This window comes from Sebastes umbrosus, chromosome 12 (genome assembly GCF_015220745.1).
Source record: "Sebastes umbrosus isolate fSebUmb1 chromosome 12, fSebUmb1.pri, whole genome shotgun sequence".
In the NCBI taxonomy this organism is placed as follows: Eukaryota; Metazoa; Chordata; class Actinopteri; order Perciformes; family Sebastidae; genus Sebastes; species Sebastes umbrosus.
Genome location: NC_051280.1, coordinates 5,408,024 through 5,421,518, shown reverse-complemented (window position 1 = coordinate 5,421,518; position 13,495 = coordinate 5,408,024). Strand labels below are relative to the sequence as shown.

General features: G+C 39.8%; 1 protein-coding gene across 1 annotated transcript in view; it reads right to left on the bottom strand.

Moving 5' to 3' along the window:
- The window catches only part of LOC119498674 (contactin-associated protein-like 4), a 159,533-nt gene that overhangs the window by 32,097 nt on the left and 113,941 nt on the right, over positions 1–13,495 (bottom strand). The window contains exons 15-17 of the mRNA XM_037787719.1: positions 12,389–12,516; positions 11,669–11,839; positions 7,992–8,210 (exon numbers count right to left, since the gene is read on the bottom strand). Of these exons, the coding sequence (XP_037643647.1) occupies positions 7,992–8,210; positions 11,669–11,839; positions 12,389–12,516 (518 nt within the window). The remainder of the gene's footprint in view (positions 1–7,991; positions 8,211–11,668; positions 11,840–12,388; positions 12,517–13,495) is intronic.

The following is a 13,495-nucleotide window of genomic DNA, read 5'->3' as shown; positions in this document are numbered from 1 at the left end:
CAACTAAACTGTGTTTTGTGCCATTGCAAAGAGGACTAACATAGATTACGTTTGACTTGTGAGGATACAGCTTACATCATATACTACGGGATCAATACTGCTGCATTTCGAGGGATGTGTGACGCGAAGATCAAAGGAAACCTCAAAATCCTGCTACAGGAGGGCGCTGCGTCGACACACAGCGGCAGAGAGTCGTAAACTAGTCCGTAGACAGCAATGCAGCACAAATATATACAGGCTTAACTATCCAAACACGGCAAAATGATTGCTTCTAAACCTTCACAAAGGAAGTGATTTCTGCATGCATTGCTGAGCTCACTCAAAATTGCTGCGTATGGGTTTTTAGCATCAACAATACAAAAAGCAATAAAGGAATTGGAAAATGAACAATGGTGTGGATTATAAATCCATGCGAGGCAATAACACGGCTTATTAATCAAAACAAAGGGATTCAGTGCCTTATAAAGCAAGGCAGGATTATGGCTCATAAATACAGTGTGTATATTGAGATGTGGCTTATGAATTTATACAAACCAACACAGCGGCTTATAATTCAAACAATGGAACAGTTTGCTTTACAAATCAAGACTCATAAATACAATGCATGTGGTAAGATGGTTCACGAATTTAAACAAGCCAAAGCTGAGGTTTGTGAATCCAAATAACTCAATACATTGCCTTACAAACCTGCATGTCTGCGGGGAGGGATTGTGTGCTCATGAATGAAAGCTGCACACTGTGAGATGTTGCATATGTGCATAGTAATCGTGCAGAGCCAACTGTCACACAACAGGCCCCAAACACAGAAAAGAAAACATTTGCTTAAACACATCCACATTTTTTAGGCGATAATACCTTCTGTGGCTCTGGAGAGAGAGAGGATATCTCGTCTTGGGTTTAGAAACTACCAAAGCTAGTGTTACAAACTGGGGGTGCTTGTGAGTTGAAAGAATAGAGCGTTAACCTGTCTGGGAAGGCCTAATGAAAACATGCTTGATGCTCTGTGAGGCTGTATTTAAAGGGTGACTTTGGTATGTTTTAACCTGGATTTTCCTTAACCCTATTTCCCCATGTTTCTGTGTCTAAGTGACTAATGGGGACAATTTTTGAAAATGGTCCAGTATTGAGGGAGAACGCTGCAGACGGCAGTAGCTAAACGGGCTGTAATGTAATCGCTCGAGGCAACTCCTCACCGTCAGTTTACAAAGTGTTTGACAACATTATGGGAAGGACCCTACAGAGAAACAGAGCGTTTTTCTTACCTTTCACTTGATCCGGTCTGTTTGTTTTTTCATTGTGTGTCTCACTCTGACACCTCGCATTACATCCACATTGTGGAAATCATCTAAATATTCAGCCATGACATCGTAAATCTACGCTTTCTGTACTCTCACTCATGTTTCTACCGTTGTTTTCCGGCAATAAGTCACATGACACAATGACAAACAGAAAGCGAAAAACATTTTATTTATCTGCAGGGTCCTTTCAATATTGCTGTCAGACACTACTAATAACAGTCTGAACCTGTCAGTGGCAACAAGAACATCTTTTAGTGGACGTAAACTGACGGTGAGGAGTTTCCCCCAGCGGTTACATTACAGCCCGTTTAGCTACTGCCGTCTGCAGCGTTCTCCTTCAATACTGGACCAGTTTAAAAGAAAATTGACCCCATTAGTCACTTAGACATAAAAACATGGGAAAATAGGTCCAGGTTGAAAAATATCAACGTCAACCTTTAATTTCAGTGGTGCTTTGAGAGAAATGCTAACCTCAGAATGCTAACATGTTGAAATTTTGCAGCATATTTAGTTTGTCAACATTTGCAAATTAGCACAAAACACAAAGTACAGCTGTCATTTTGCACATATTTGATCATAAACCAAAGTATTGAGGAATTCATTAATCAATAAAACTCTGGAAAGAAGTCATTTTGTATAATGAGTGCTTTTACTTTTGATACTTGCTCACAATAAAGTGTCAAATTGTGTGATTGTTTCACTTCCTGTAAATTAAGGATCTGTAGTATGTAAATATTCATGAGGCCTAATTTGCAATTAAATTACAAGTGATTCAAGCTGAAGCAGGGTTGTTCTTGCTTATTAATTATTATAGTGTTCATGGCCACTCACACAGTGTAACGGTGCCTTATTTTCAGATTTCAGGGTTTTGTGTCTTATGCTGGGTCCACACTACACGAGAATCAAGACGATTCTTTGCCCGATTCCCCCCCCCCGATGTGAGGTATATTAACAGTGATTTTTACATCCCCCGAAGTCCATCTTGGCCGCACTGATTTTAAATGTAAATATTAAACATGTTAAATATTTACGATGGGATCTCCTGTTGTGTGTGGGGAACCCCGAGGACAGCCGATGACGCAGTCACGTGGGAAAGGACGATAGCCACTAACAGCCAAGCTTACTGAAGAAGGAAGGACAGCTTCCGCCGTCATGGCAGCCGCGGCAAACGCATGAGCAAATTCAAAACGCGAAGCATAAAGTAGTAGTAAGATGGAGCTCGGTAATGGAGGACCAACTTGTTGATTTGTGGCAACAACACGAGTGTTTATTTAATGTGTCTCCATGACTTCATCCATCCATCCTTCATTTCCCGCACAAAGTAGTGCAGAAACCAACATCTCTAATTCTTCCTACCCGTTGTCCGCCATGTTTGTTTACACTAAAGTCACGTTCGATCGTGAGAGATTTTGCGAGATTTCTGTTTTTTTTTTTTTATCTGGACTCTTGTTTTGGCCAAATCATTGCTCTCCACACACTGTAGGGACAAAACTGTTAAATCTAACATAACATGTTATGTGTGGGGTGATTTGAAAAATCTTTCAGTGTCGGCCAGCCTTCACTCGAGGACACATTAGTAGCGGCAGGAATCAAACCCAAACAGATGGACCTCCATGCTGCTCCCTCCATCCGTTACCAACCAATGTAGGGATAAATACCAGCACATTTCCATCCCAACACATACAACTATCACACTTACTCCGTTGTACTGCACTGATAATTCAGAGGTAAACATATACGGGTTCAGGCTGATGGACCTCAGAGCGGATTATTCAGCCAATCAATATTCACCTGGATCTCCCTGCTGCTGCTGCTGCCTTCATCCAATCTCACCACTGTTTGTTGGTTGGTTTTCCCTCCACACTGTGTGTTTACTGATAAGAAGTGACATACATAATATTTGCAGAATGATAACGCCTGATGATAAAAGATAGATTTTCATTATTTTTGTCCCTATAGCTCCAGCGAGAGGTCACATAGAGGACCTCTCACATATAGGATTCAAATTGTGGTATTGAACCGATGACGTAGAGATAAGCAGGGCTGCAGTATTGATGGAGTTTGAATTCTCAGCTCGCTGACGGTTAATTACATGATGAATCACTTACTAAGGATGCACTAATCTGACTTTTTCAGTCCCGATACAGAGAGCGATACCTGGGCTTTCAGTATGGGCCAATATTGTGTACCAATCCGATACCAGGGTTTAATTAATAAGCTGTATGCCTCACTATGTGGAAGTAACTGGGTTCATTCATTTATGCGCAAGGCAACATCAGGCTGGACTCAAACATTAAAACAAACAATAAAACAAAATGTAACAACTAAATTAGGGCTGTCAATTGATTATAATACACTGTTTACCATTGGCAGAGCATTTTGGCAAATTTTTCTTGGGCGTTACCCACATAATCAGCTGTGCTGCTCATCCCACAAATGCATGATCCTTACAAGTTGGACATCATTGCGAAGGTAAATAAACAGGCTTTCCAACGATGTAAAATACAATGACCATTAGCCATGAAACAACAGAGAAATAATCCATCAAACACAAGTTTCCGAACTTTGTTTTTCCAGTTTATATATAAATTATATTATATTAGTATAGAGTACGGTCTAGACCTGCTCTATATGAAAAGCATCTCGAGATAACTTCTGTTATGATTTTACGCTATATAAAAATAAATTGAATTTAATTGAATATGGGAAATTAATTAATAACACAAAACAATGACAAATATTCAGAAACCCTCACAGGTACTGCATTTAGCATAAAAAATATGCTCAAATCATAACAGGCAAGCCCAACAGGCAACAACAGCTGTCAGTGTGTCAGTGTGCTGACTTGACTATGACTTGCCCCAAACTGCATGTGATTATCATAAAGTGGGCATGTCTGTAAAGGGGAGACTCGTGGGTACCCATAGAACCCATTTACATGCACATATCTGGAGGTCAGAGGTCAAGGGACCCCTTTGAAAATGGCCATGTCAGTTTTTCCTCACCAAAATTTTGCCAAAATTTGGAGCAATATTTAGACTCCATCCCAACAAGCTAACATGACGTGGTTAGTAGCAATAGCTCCTTCATTTTTGTAGTTTCATATGATATCTGTACCTGCTACAGCTTCTGAAAGACGGACCAAAATTTGGCATAATTTTGGAGCGTTATTTAACCTCCTTCGGGACAAACTAGTATGACATGGTTGGTACCGATGGATTCATCAGGTTTTCTAGTTTCATGCCAGTATCTTTAATCCTGCTTTAAAACTGAGCCGCTACAACCTAACAATCACAAGTTGCGTTAATGCATTAAAGAAATCATTGCCATTAAAGCGTTATCGCGTTAACTTTGACAGCTCTAAAATAAATACGTAGATATCAAATTTACTGAATTGTTATTTATTATTAAAATAATAAATCATACTCCAGCAACTTGGTAAAAAATCTTGAACACAGTAATTACAATTCAACTGTAACCCTTTTTAACGCAGAACTGATTAGTCAAAATTTAAACAGGGATTAAAAGTCCAGTCTATAATGTACTGTATATAGTTTAGAAACATAGAATTGAAAAGAATAGATAGGCCCCATTGTCACGATACCCGATCCAGCTCCAGTATTTGAGTCAGCATCAGCCCGATATCCGATCCAGTATTGGTGTATCCCTCTCACTTACAGGTTCAGCTTTATTTACAGATTATTTAAAGACCCTGACTGCATGAAATCACATCACACACACACTATATATTTCTGCTCCCTGGTGCATGCTTTATTTATTAAACATGATTATTGTTCGTGGTCAGAAACCATCGACTCAGCACTTTCATATTCAAGAGTGCTGAGCAGCTGATGGAAGAGGCCAGACCTGGTGACTGTACTGTCTTTGGACTGTGAATGAAGAGGTAGTAGAAGCCCTATTGAATAGATGTGCAGACTCAGCACCTCTTACTTCCAATTCTGCTGATCAAACAACAGGATTTAGCCGATAACTTATAAACCGATGTGAAAGAAGAGAAAATATTTCTAGTGTTTTTCTGAGGATTCTGTAGTACCTGCTACTGATTCCTAAACGTTACTTCCCTTCCCTGTTGGTCAATACCAGCGGAGCATGTGTGAAACAGTCAGACCTTTTCTCCTTTGTAAAGCAAAAACAGCTACACCTGCACAAGTAATAAACTCAAATGTATTAAAGGTCCCATATCGTGCTCATTTTCAGGTTCATACTTGGTGTCACGGTCTCAGAGTGACCGTTCGTTATTGTTGTTGGTATTGTTGTATATGGCTGTGCTGCGCTCTCCTATTTGCTCTTTTCTTTTGGTGCATTCCGCTGTCCCCGTTTGTCCTATAATTCAAACCATTGTACGCTTTATTTTGCTTTAATTTCATTCACGGCAATAAAACAAGTGATTGCCTGATAACACCGGCTGTATGTTAGTTCCTTCACCCCTACACCAACTCTGGGTTGTAACACTTGTATTTTGTGTTTCTACTAGAACATGTTTACATGCTGTAATGTTAAAAAAGCTTTTATTTTCCTCATACTGTCTGCCTGAATATATCTGTATTCACTTTCTGTCTGAAATGCTCCGTTTTAGTGCATTTCAATGGAATTGCGTTGCAAGGCAACAGTTTGGGTCTATGTTAACTTCCTGTCAGCTGATGTTGTTCACATACACTGCAACAGGAAATAAACTGGGACACATTTAGAATGTTTACGTTTAAAACCGTGTAATGATCTATATATATTGTATATTTGTGACATCACAAATGGACAGAAATCCTAACGGCTTGTTTCAACCGCACAATTTCTGAATATGGGCTGTGTGTGTTTCTCCGTATATTGAGTGTTTTGATAGTTTAACAGTATTTATAAAGCACTTAAACCTGTTTTATAATGTAAAAGACCTGAAAATCTCACTTTTTACAATATGGGTCCTTTAAATTATTAATGTCTATATCTTTACCTGAACTTACGATGCGCACACAACTACGTTCCTGCAAAACTCATATTAAAACCGGTGACAGTCAGAGCTCTGTTAGAGCTGACACATACTGCTAATTGGTATTCAACTTCATTGTTATGCACAAAACGCTGCTGCCTGAATTGCTGGCACATCACTCACAAATACAAAAATAATGAAGACATATGCCAAACAATGGCAAATTGCAGAAGGAAAGAGGAACATCTGTCATAACTGGACACAGAAAAACACTTAATAAAGTGGAAAACTGGACAACAAAGAAGATATTGCAAAAGACTATATATTTATTTTAGGGCTGTCAAAGTTAACACAATAATAACACGTTAACGCAAATTAGTTTTAACGCCACTAATTTCTTTTACGCATTAACACAACTTGTGATTTTTAGGTTGTAGCGGCTCAGTTTTAAAGCTATAGAGTGAAGATACTGGCATTATATGGAACTATCTAAGGAATCCAGTGGTACCAACCATGTCATACTAGCATTTCACGAAGGACTTGCTCTAAATTTTGGTGAGGAAAAACCGGCATGGCCATTTTCAAAGGGGTCCCTTGACCTCTGACCTCCAGATATGTGAATGTAAATGGGCTCTATGGGTACCCACGAGTCTCCCCTTTACAGACATGCCCACTTTATGATAATCACATGCAGTTTGGGGCAAGTCATAGTCAAGTCAGCACACTGACACACTGACAACTGTTGTTGCCTGTTGGGCTGCAGTTTGCCATGTTATGATTTCAGCATATTTTTATGCTAAATGCAGTACCTGTGAGGGTTTCTGGACAATATCTGTCATTGTTTCATGTTGTTCATTGATTTCACAAGAATAACTATATACATATATTTGCATAAAGCAGTATATTTGACCATTCACATGTTGATAAGAGTATTAAATATTTGACAAATCTCCCTTTAAAGCTGAAGTAGGCGAGATTGGAGCAAATATGATTAAAAAAAGTTATTTTTATAAAACGGTCGCTATATCGTGACAGTAGTACAGGTGAGACAGGTAACGTAAAAAAAAATCATGTTCCTCTGTGTCCTCCGGTGCTCCTAACGGCATCTGCAAGATTTCACAGACCGGAGGAAAACAAGCAGTAAGAGCTGATCTGAGGTCTGCTGTCCATCTGCCGTCTATGAGCAGCTGTCAATCACTCGCGAACTCCGACCAAACGGTCAAACTAGGCAGCGCTGATCAAATATGAATCAATATTCTGTTACTGTAATGTCTATTTCTCTCCTCAAATGTTTTCAGAATCATCTTGTAGTGTACTGTTTAGTTGTAAAATGAGAAAGTTTCTGACCCGGCAGCCATGTTGAGATCAGTTGAGGAAATACCAAGCACTGCTCACATGACCGGTGCACAGCCAATAGGAACGCTCTCTCAATGAAATGACCTGTGATTGGTCAAAGTCTCCCGTCACGGGCTAGATGTTCTAAAGCCTGAAAACAGAGCCATGAGGAGGAGAAGTCTAGTTCTCTCTCAGAACACTTGAATTACAATATTTTAATCATGATCAAATATTTGAATGGATTGACAGCCCTAGTATATTTGTATATGTACATCAACGATCAAAGAAGTGCCTGTGTGTGTGTGTGGGAGAGATATTGAGAAAGAGACATATGCTAAAAATACAAATAAAGGAAAAGACGCTGCTACCAATGAGGGAACAACTGTTCACATTACAGTACAGTATCTCATCCTCACCGATGAACAACTGGCTGTTGAGCTGCAGGTGAAAGTGTCCGTCAGCAGGAGCCTCCTGCGTGGCGACGGGAAGTTCATCCAATCGAAGCGACGCCTCCTTGACGTTTCGTTCAGCCCGAACTCGATGCCACCGGTTGTCATTCAGCGGGACGCTCGACTCCACGTGAACCTCCAGCGGCCCGTTACCGACATCGAAGGAGAAAACCACCTGAGTGGAGGCTGAGAGAGGGGGAAGAAAAGGAGACGGATGAGACAGGAAGGGGGAGTCAAAGGTAAAGGTGTGATTTATGGAAAGGTTGGCGATAAAGAGGAAAAGAAATTCCCTGATATCAGCGTTTTTATCATTCAATATAGCCGGGGTCTGGTCTTGTGGATGTTCTGCAACCTTAACTTTATTATCATCCTGAAGGAAATTTTGACTGAGCCACCTTCGACCCCTCGACTTGCCGTGGACTCGCTTCTTTTGTCGAGCTCTGACATTTTGCTCACGGGAACTAGGGGTTATGGGAAATGGTGTATGTAAACGGCAGCTAAAGAACATTAATATTGAATAAACCCCCACCATATTTTTAGTTATGAGCGATGTTACAAAAATCAATGGGATTTTGAATGAAGCTTTCTTACTTCTGAAACAAAAGTTTCCCTTCAGCCCTCTATTGTTGCTCCTTTCAAGCGCTCGGCTCAGATCACACAATTTCTGTCATGTTCATTCCAACAAAAAGGAGTGGGTTTTAGAGACTACAGGCGTCTCATCCTTCGTGTTTTAGAGGGAGAAGATGTATTACTCTGAGAGCACAGAACAAGATGAAACAATATCCCAGCATCACACGGTAACTTCGTTTGGAAATTGTTCTCTGAGGAAGCCGGCAGTATTCAGAGCAGGAACATCCACACTGACAATGATTTCCCCTGAGGAGAGAGGCTGTTGGTGCAGCAGTGTCCCTGTATTACATTCTCTGTGTGTCCCTTCAAATCCCATTTCTAAGACAATGCTAAATGCATCACAATACAAAAAACGCAAACTAAACCAAACTAAACTGGTGAACTTGGCTGTTCATAAACCACCCCTAAACACGCATATCATACCTAGCTGCATAACTATAAGCATAAAAAACACCCTTGTGGCTATTTCCGCCATATTTTAAATGACAACACACCAATGAGGGCTGTAATGGTAATACATCTACCGACTGCAATGTTGTAATACTCATAAAGTCAAAAATGCCCCCTTGGTTATTGCTGTCATATTCTAAATGATATGCACTTTGGGCAAAGAATAGAAACAGAGAAAATATTGTCTGAGCAATGAAAACAGAAAGCTAAAGTGAAACAAAGGAGAGTTGATCGTTGTGCTCTCATTCTCAGCAACTAAACCATCCCTGAAGCAAAACTAGAGAAACATCTCTTATCAGTGCAGGCATTTCACATTTGGTCTGATTTTACAGCACGTAACTCCCCCTAGACCAGGGGTCAGCAACCTTTACTATCAAAAGAGCCATTTTATGCAAAAAAAAAAATCTGTCTAGAGCTGCAAAACATTTGATCATTGTGATGAAGGTAACACAGTTTATAGTCTAAGTATATAGTATATAAGTCTAATGCAGTGAGGGCCAAAGTGACAATGCACTACGGAGTATTAGGGCCACATTGAGGGAAAAAACACATCTGAGATTTACAGAATAAAGTCAGAATATTACGAGAAAAAAGTCATAACTTTGCGATAAAAAAAGTTGATATATTACGAGAATAAAGTCATAACTTTACGAGAATAAAAGTCGTAATATTACGAGAATAAAGTTATAACTTTATGAAAATAAGAAAATAAGACGTAAAATTACTACATTATAATATTATGACTTTATTCTCGAAATCTCAGATTTTTTTTTTTCCTGTGTGGCCTGAATACTCCATCATACTGTCGTACCATAGACCTACAACAATGATAAATAAAAATGAAAATGTAAACAAAAAACAGTTATTAATTTCCATTTTTAATAATCCACAGGGAGCCACTGGAGAGGAGCTGAAGAGACGCATGAGGCTCCAGAGCCGCAAGTTGCTGACCCCTGGTCTAGAACATAATGTGTCAGCTTTACATTTCTCTGTTCAGGTTAAAGACGCGAGAAACGACTTCTTCATTATGCCACTGTAGACGTTTTCAATTTGGACAGAGTCAAGCCAGCCTTCATGCTAAGATAAAGTCAACTTTAATCATTGCTTATTTAATCTTGAATATTTAATGTTAAAGAGAAAAACTTCTGATTTACTATAATGTTTTAGATAATTGTATGTTTCCAGCTTTGTGTCACTGGAAAAAAAAGCCTCCTCAAAAATAAGTTAATAAAACAATAGGGCTGTCAAAGCCCTGTCGCAAATTTGTTTTATCGCCACTAATTTCTTTAACGCATTAACGCAATCGATCTTTCTGAGGTTGTGCTCAGTTTTAAAGCTAGAGAGAACATATTGGCATCATATGAAACTATAATGCTTAATGAATCCATCGGTACCGACCATGTAATACTAGCTTGTCATGAAGAAGGTTAAATAACGCTCCAAATTTACGCTAAACTTTGGCTAGGAAAAACTGTCATGTCAATGTTCAAAGGGGTCCCTTGACCTCTGACCTCCAGATATGTGAATGTAAATGGGTTCTATGGGTACCCAGGAGTCTCCCCTTTACAGACATGCCCACTTTATGATAATCACATGCAGTTTGGGGCAAGTCATAGTCAAGTCAGCACACTGACACACTGACAGCTGTTTGAGCATATGTTTTATGCTAAATGCAGTACCTGTGAGGGTTTCTGGACAATATCTGTCATTGTTTGTGTTGTTAATTGATTTCCAGTAATCATTATATACATACATTTGCATAAAGCAAGCATATTTGACTATTAAATACTTGACAAATCTCCCTGTAAGGTACATTTTGAACAGATAAAGAAATGTGTGATTAATCATGATTATATATTTGATTCGATTGACAGCGCTAAAAACAAGAGCCTTTATAGATAAAATCTTGAAATTAGCTGTGAAAACTCGTTTTTAGATATATTTCGATATTTAAGTGTTATGTGTCATAATAAGCCTGATTGTCATTGTCTAAAAACAAGTCCCTATATCTCACTGAAATGTTACTTGTTAGGCAATTGTGTTTTATATTAAGTGTTTTGAGATAGTTTGACTAATTAGAAAAATATATTTGATACGATTTTGCAGTTTTGCAGCTGTGCACAAAGCCAGCTCCATAAAAACATGTTTTCCCAGTTTGGTGTGGAAGAACTTGACTGGTCTGCAGTTCATCCAAGACCTATGGGATGAATTGGAACACCGACTGGAACCAAGTCTTATCACCCAACACCAGTGTTGGACTTTAATAATGGTCTTGTGGCTCAATGGGAGCAAATCCTTGCAGACAGATACCACATAATTGTGAAAAGGCTTCCCAGCTTCTCTGAACTTTGTGTAACATTCAGACTTAAAGTCAGGACAGGAAGTTCAAGCCAGCTGAGTTCAACCTAAAATAAAAAAATATTTCCCCTTCAGGACAGTTTGATACAGTTTAAGCCTGTAACCTCTAGGTTTTACACAGATCCAGATTAAAACTTTGACTTCCAGGTTTCACTAACACATCACTCTAATCCGGATTACATCGTCACCCTCCAGCTCCTACTCACAGCTCAGTTCGATCCGGATGAAGTCTTTGATGCCCAGGTTTTCCAGGAACACACCAGACGAGGCCGTGGTTTTAAACAGGAAGGAGATGTCTGCGCTCAGCTCTCCGTGGAAGGTGGGGAAGTGGAGGTACGACGTCTCCTTGTCGAAAAACGCAGCGTTCCAGAAGTTCTCTGAGAAACACGATGATGAAAACTCATCGTCAAGATCTTTCAATGGAAATCACAGAGCAAACCAATGAGGCAACACGTTCAGTTATTGCACTTACACAAGGGTAGGACTTTTGTTATGTGGTCTTGTTTGATTAATCATGCCAAACATTTATTTATCTTTCTGCTCGGGTAGATATACAACAACTGTAATTATGAATAATTGGAAAAAACAGCGTGCTTTGTTTAACCTTTTAACACATTTAATGAGAAGCAAGTATCAGAGTGTGAAAACTTAAAAGGAGATATGTTGCGGTACTAGACCCAGGATGATTCATTTATCACATTAAACACCTAATCCTGTACTTCCATCAACAACTGGCCTGAGAGGAATTACTCTCTCAGAAATAATGAGTTATTATTTGCTGCTTGATTAACAAACACTCGCTGTTTGGTCGGATGTGGATTTACGTTTGCTAGTTTGAGTCCTTCCATCAGTTGGACAACAAAGGAAAGAAAAGATTTCTGTCATCTCTCCATCATAAGTAACCAGGCAACCAGCGCTGGACTTACTGTCTCCATGACAACGGAGCGGTCCCACCCTGTAGGCGGCCTCTGACCCCGGCCTCTGGATGTCACCCAGCAACAGAGACCTGACAGGGAGGCTCTCCTCATGGGTGAGCAGGCCCGAGTCCTCAGCCCTGCAGGAGGAGGAGATGGATGGGAGAAGAAGGAAGACAATAAGATGATGAAGTATTAGTATAAATAATCTAAGAAATATAATGTTTTATTGGATCAACAACTTTGACATAACTGTTCATAATTCTGCTTATTTGCCTGCAGAGACATGGCAGCAAACTGCTCTGCTAAATTATAACAGAGCTTTAATACGCTGACAGAACCTGTTCAGAGACTATTTTCCAGTTAGACATTTTAATGGTGAGTCAGATCATATCATAGCCGTCCTGACACTCAACACTCCATTTATGCCAATTTCTGAGAGCTATTTTCCAAAAGAGCTCTCCATGTTCAGCTCGATGCGCCTCTCATCATCTACACGTCAATCTCGTTGTCAGGTGAGACACTCCAGGACTGGAAGCGAGCGACGTATGGAGCTTTTTTCTTGTCTTTCAATTTGAGAGCATGACTCATTGATTTCACATTCAGAGTTTGTAATGCTTTCCCTAAAACCCTGTACTCGCACTCAACTTGTCCTGCTTGCTCTTAGATTTGCTCTGCTTCTGCTCATGCTTGCACCCACATATACTGTTACTTGCACAGATTTCCTGCTCCAGCACTTCTCCTGTGCACTCGTCAAACGTCTACTCTCTGATTTCTCCTCTGCTCTCTGATTTTTTTTTTGTGCAATAACCTGTCAAAATTCCCCAGCCTATAGAATGCCAGGTGTAGTGTTGACCAATGAAATGATCCCTGCCTCGTTGCAGGTGTGTCGCTTCACTTCTTAGAGCGTCCCTGACACTCCGAGGAGCTGATAAATGGTCTGCAAAAACAGTGTTAGCATTGAAAAGTTTGACAGCTTGAACCGAGAAGTAGAAAGAAGGAAGGAGACAATCATGCTGCCATGAAATAGATCTCCTGCTCCTCCAGACTCAAATCAAAGTTTTCCTCAGGTGACGGATGTCCTGTTTGTGTCTCTTACCTGATTAACTTGACACAGCG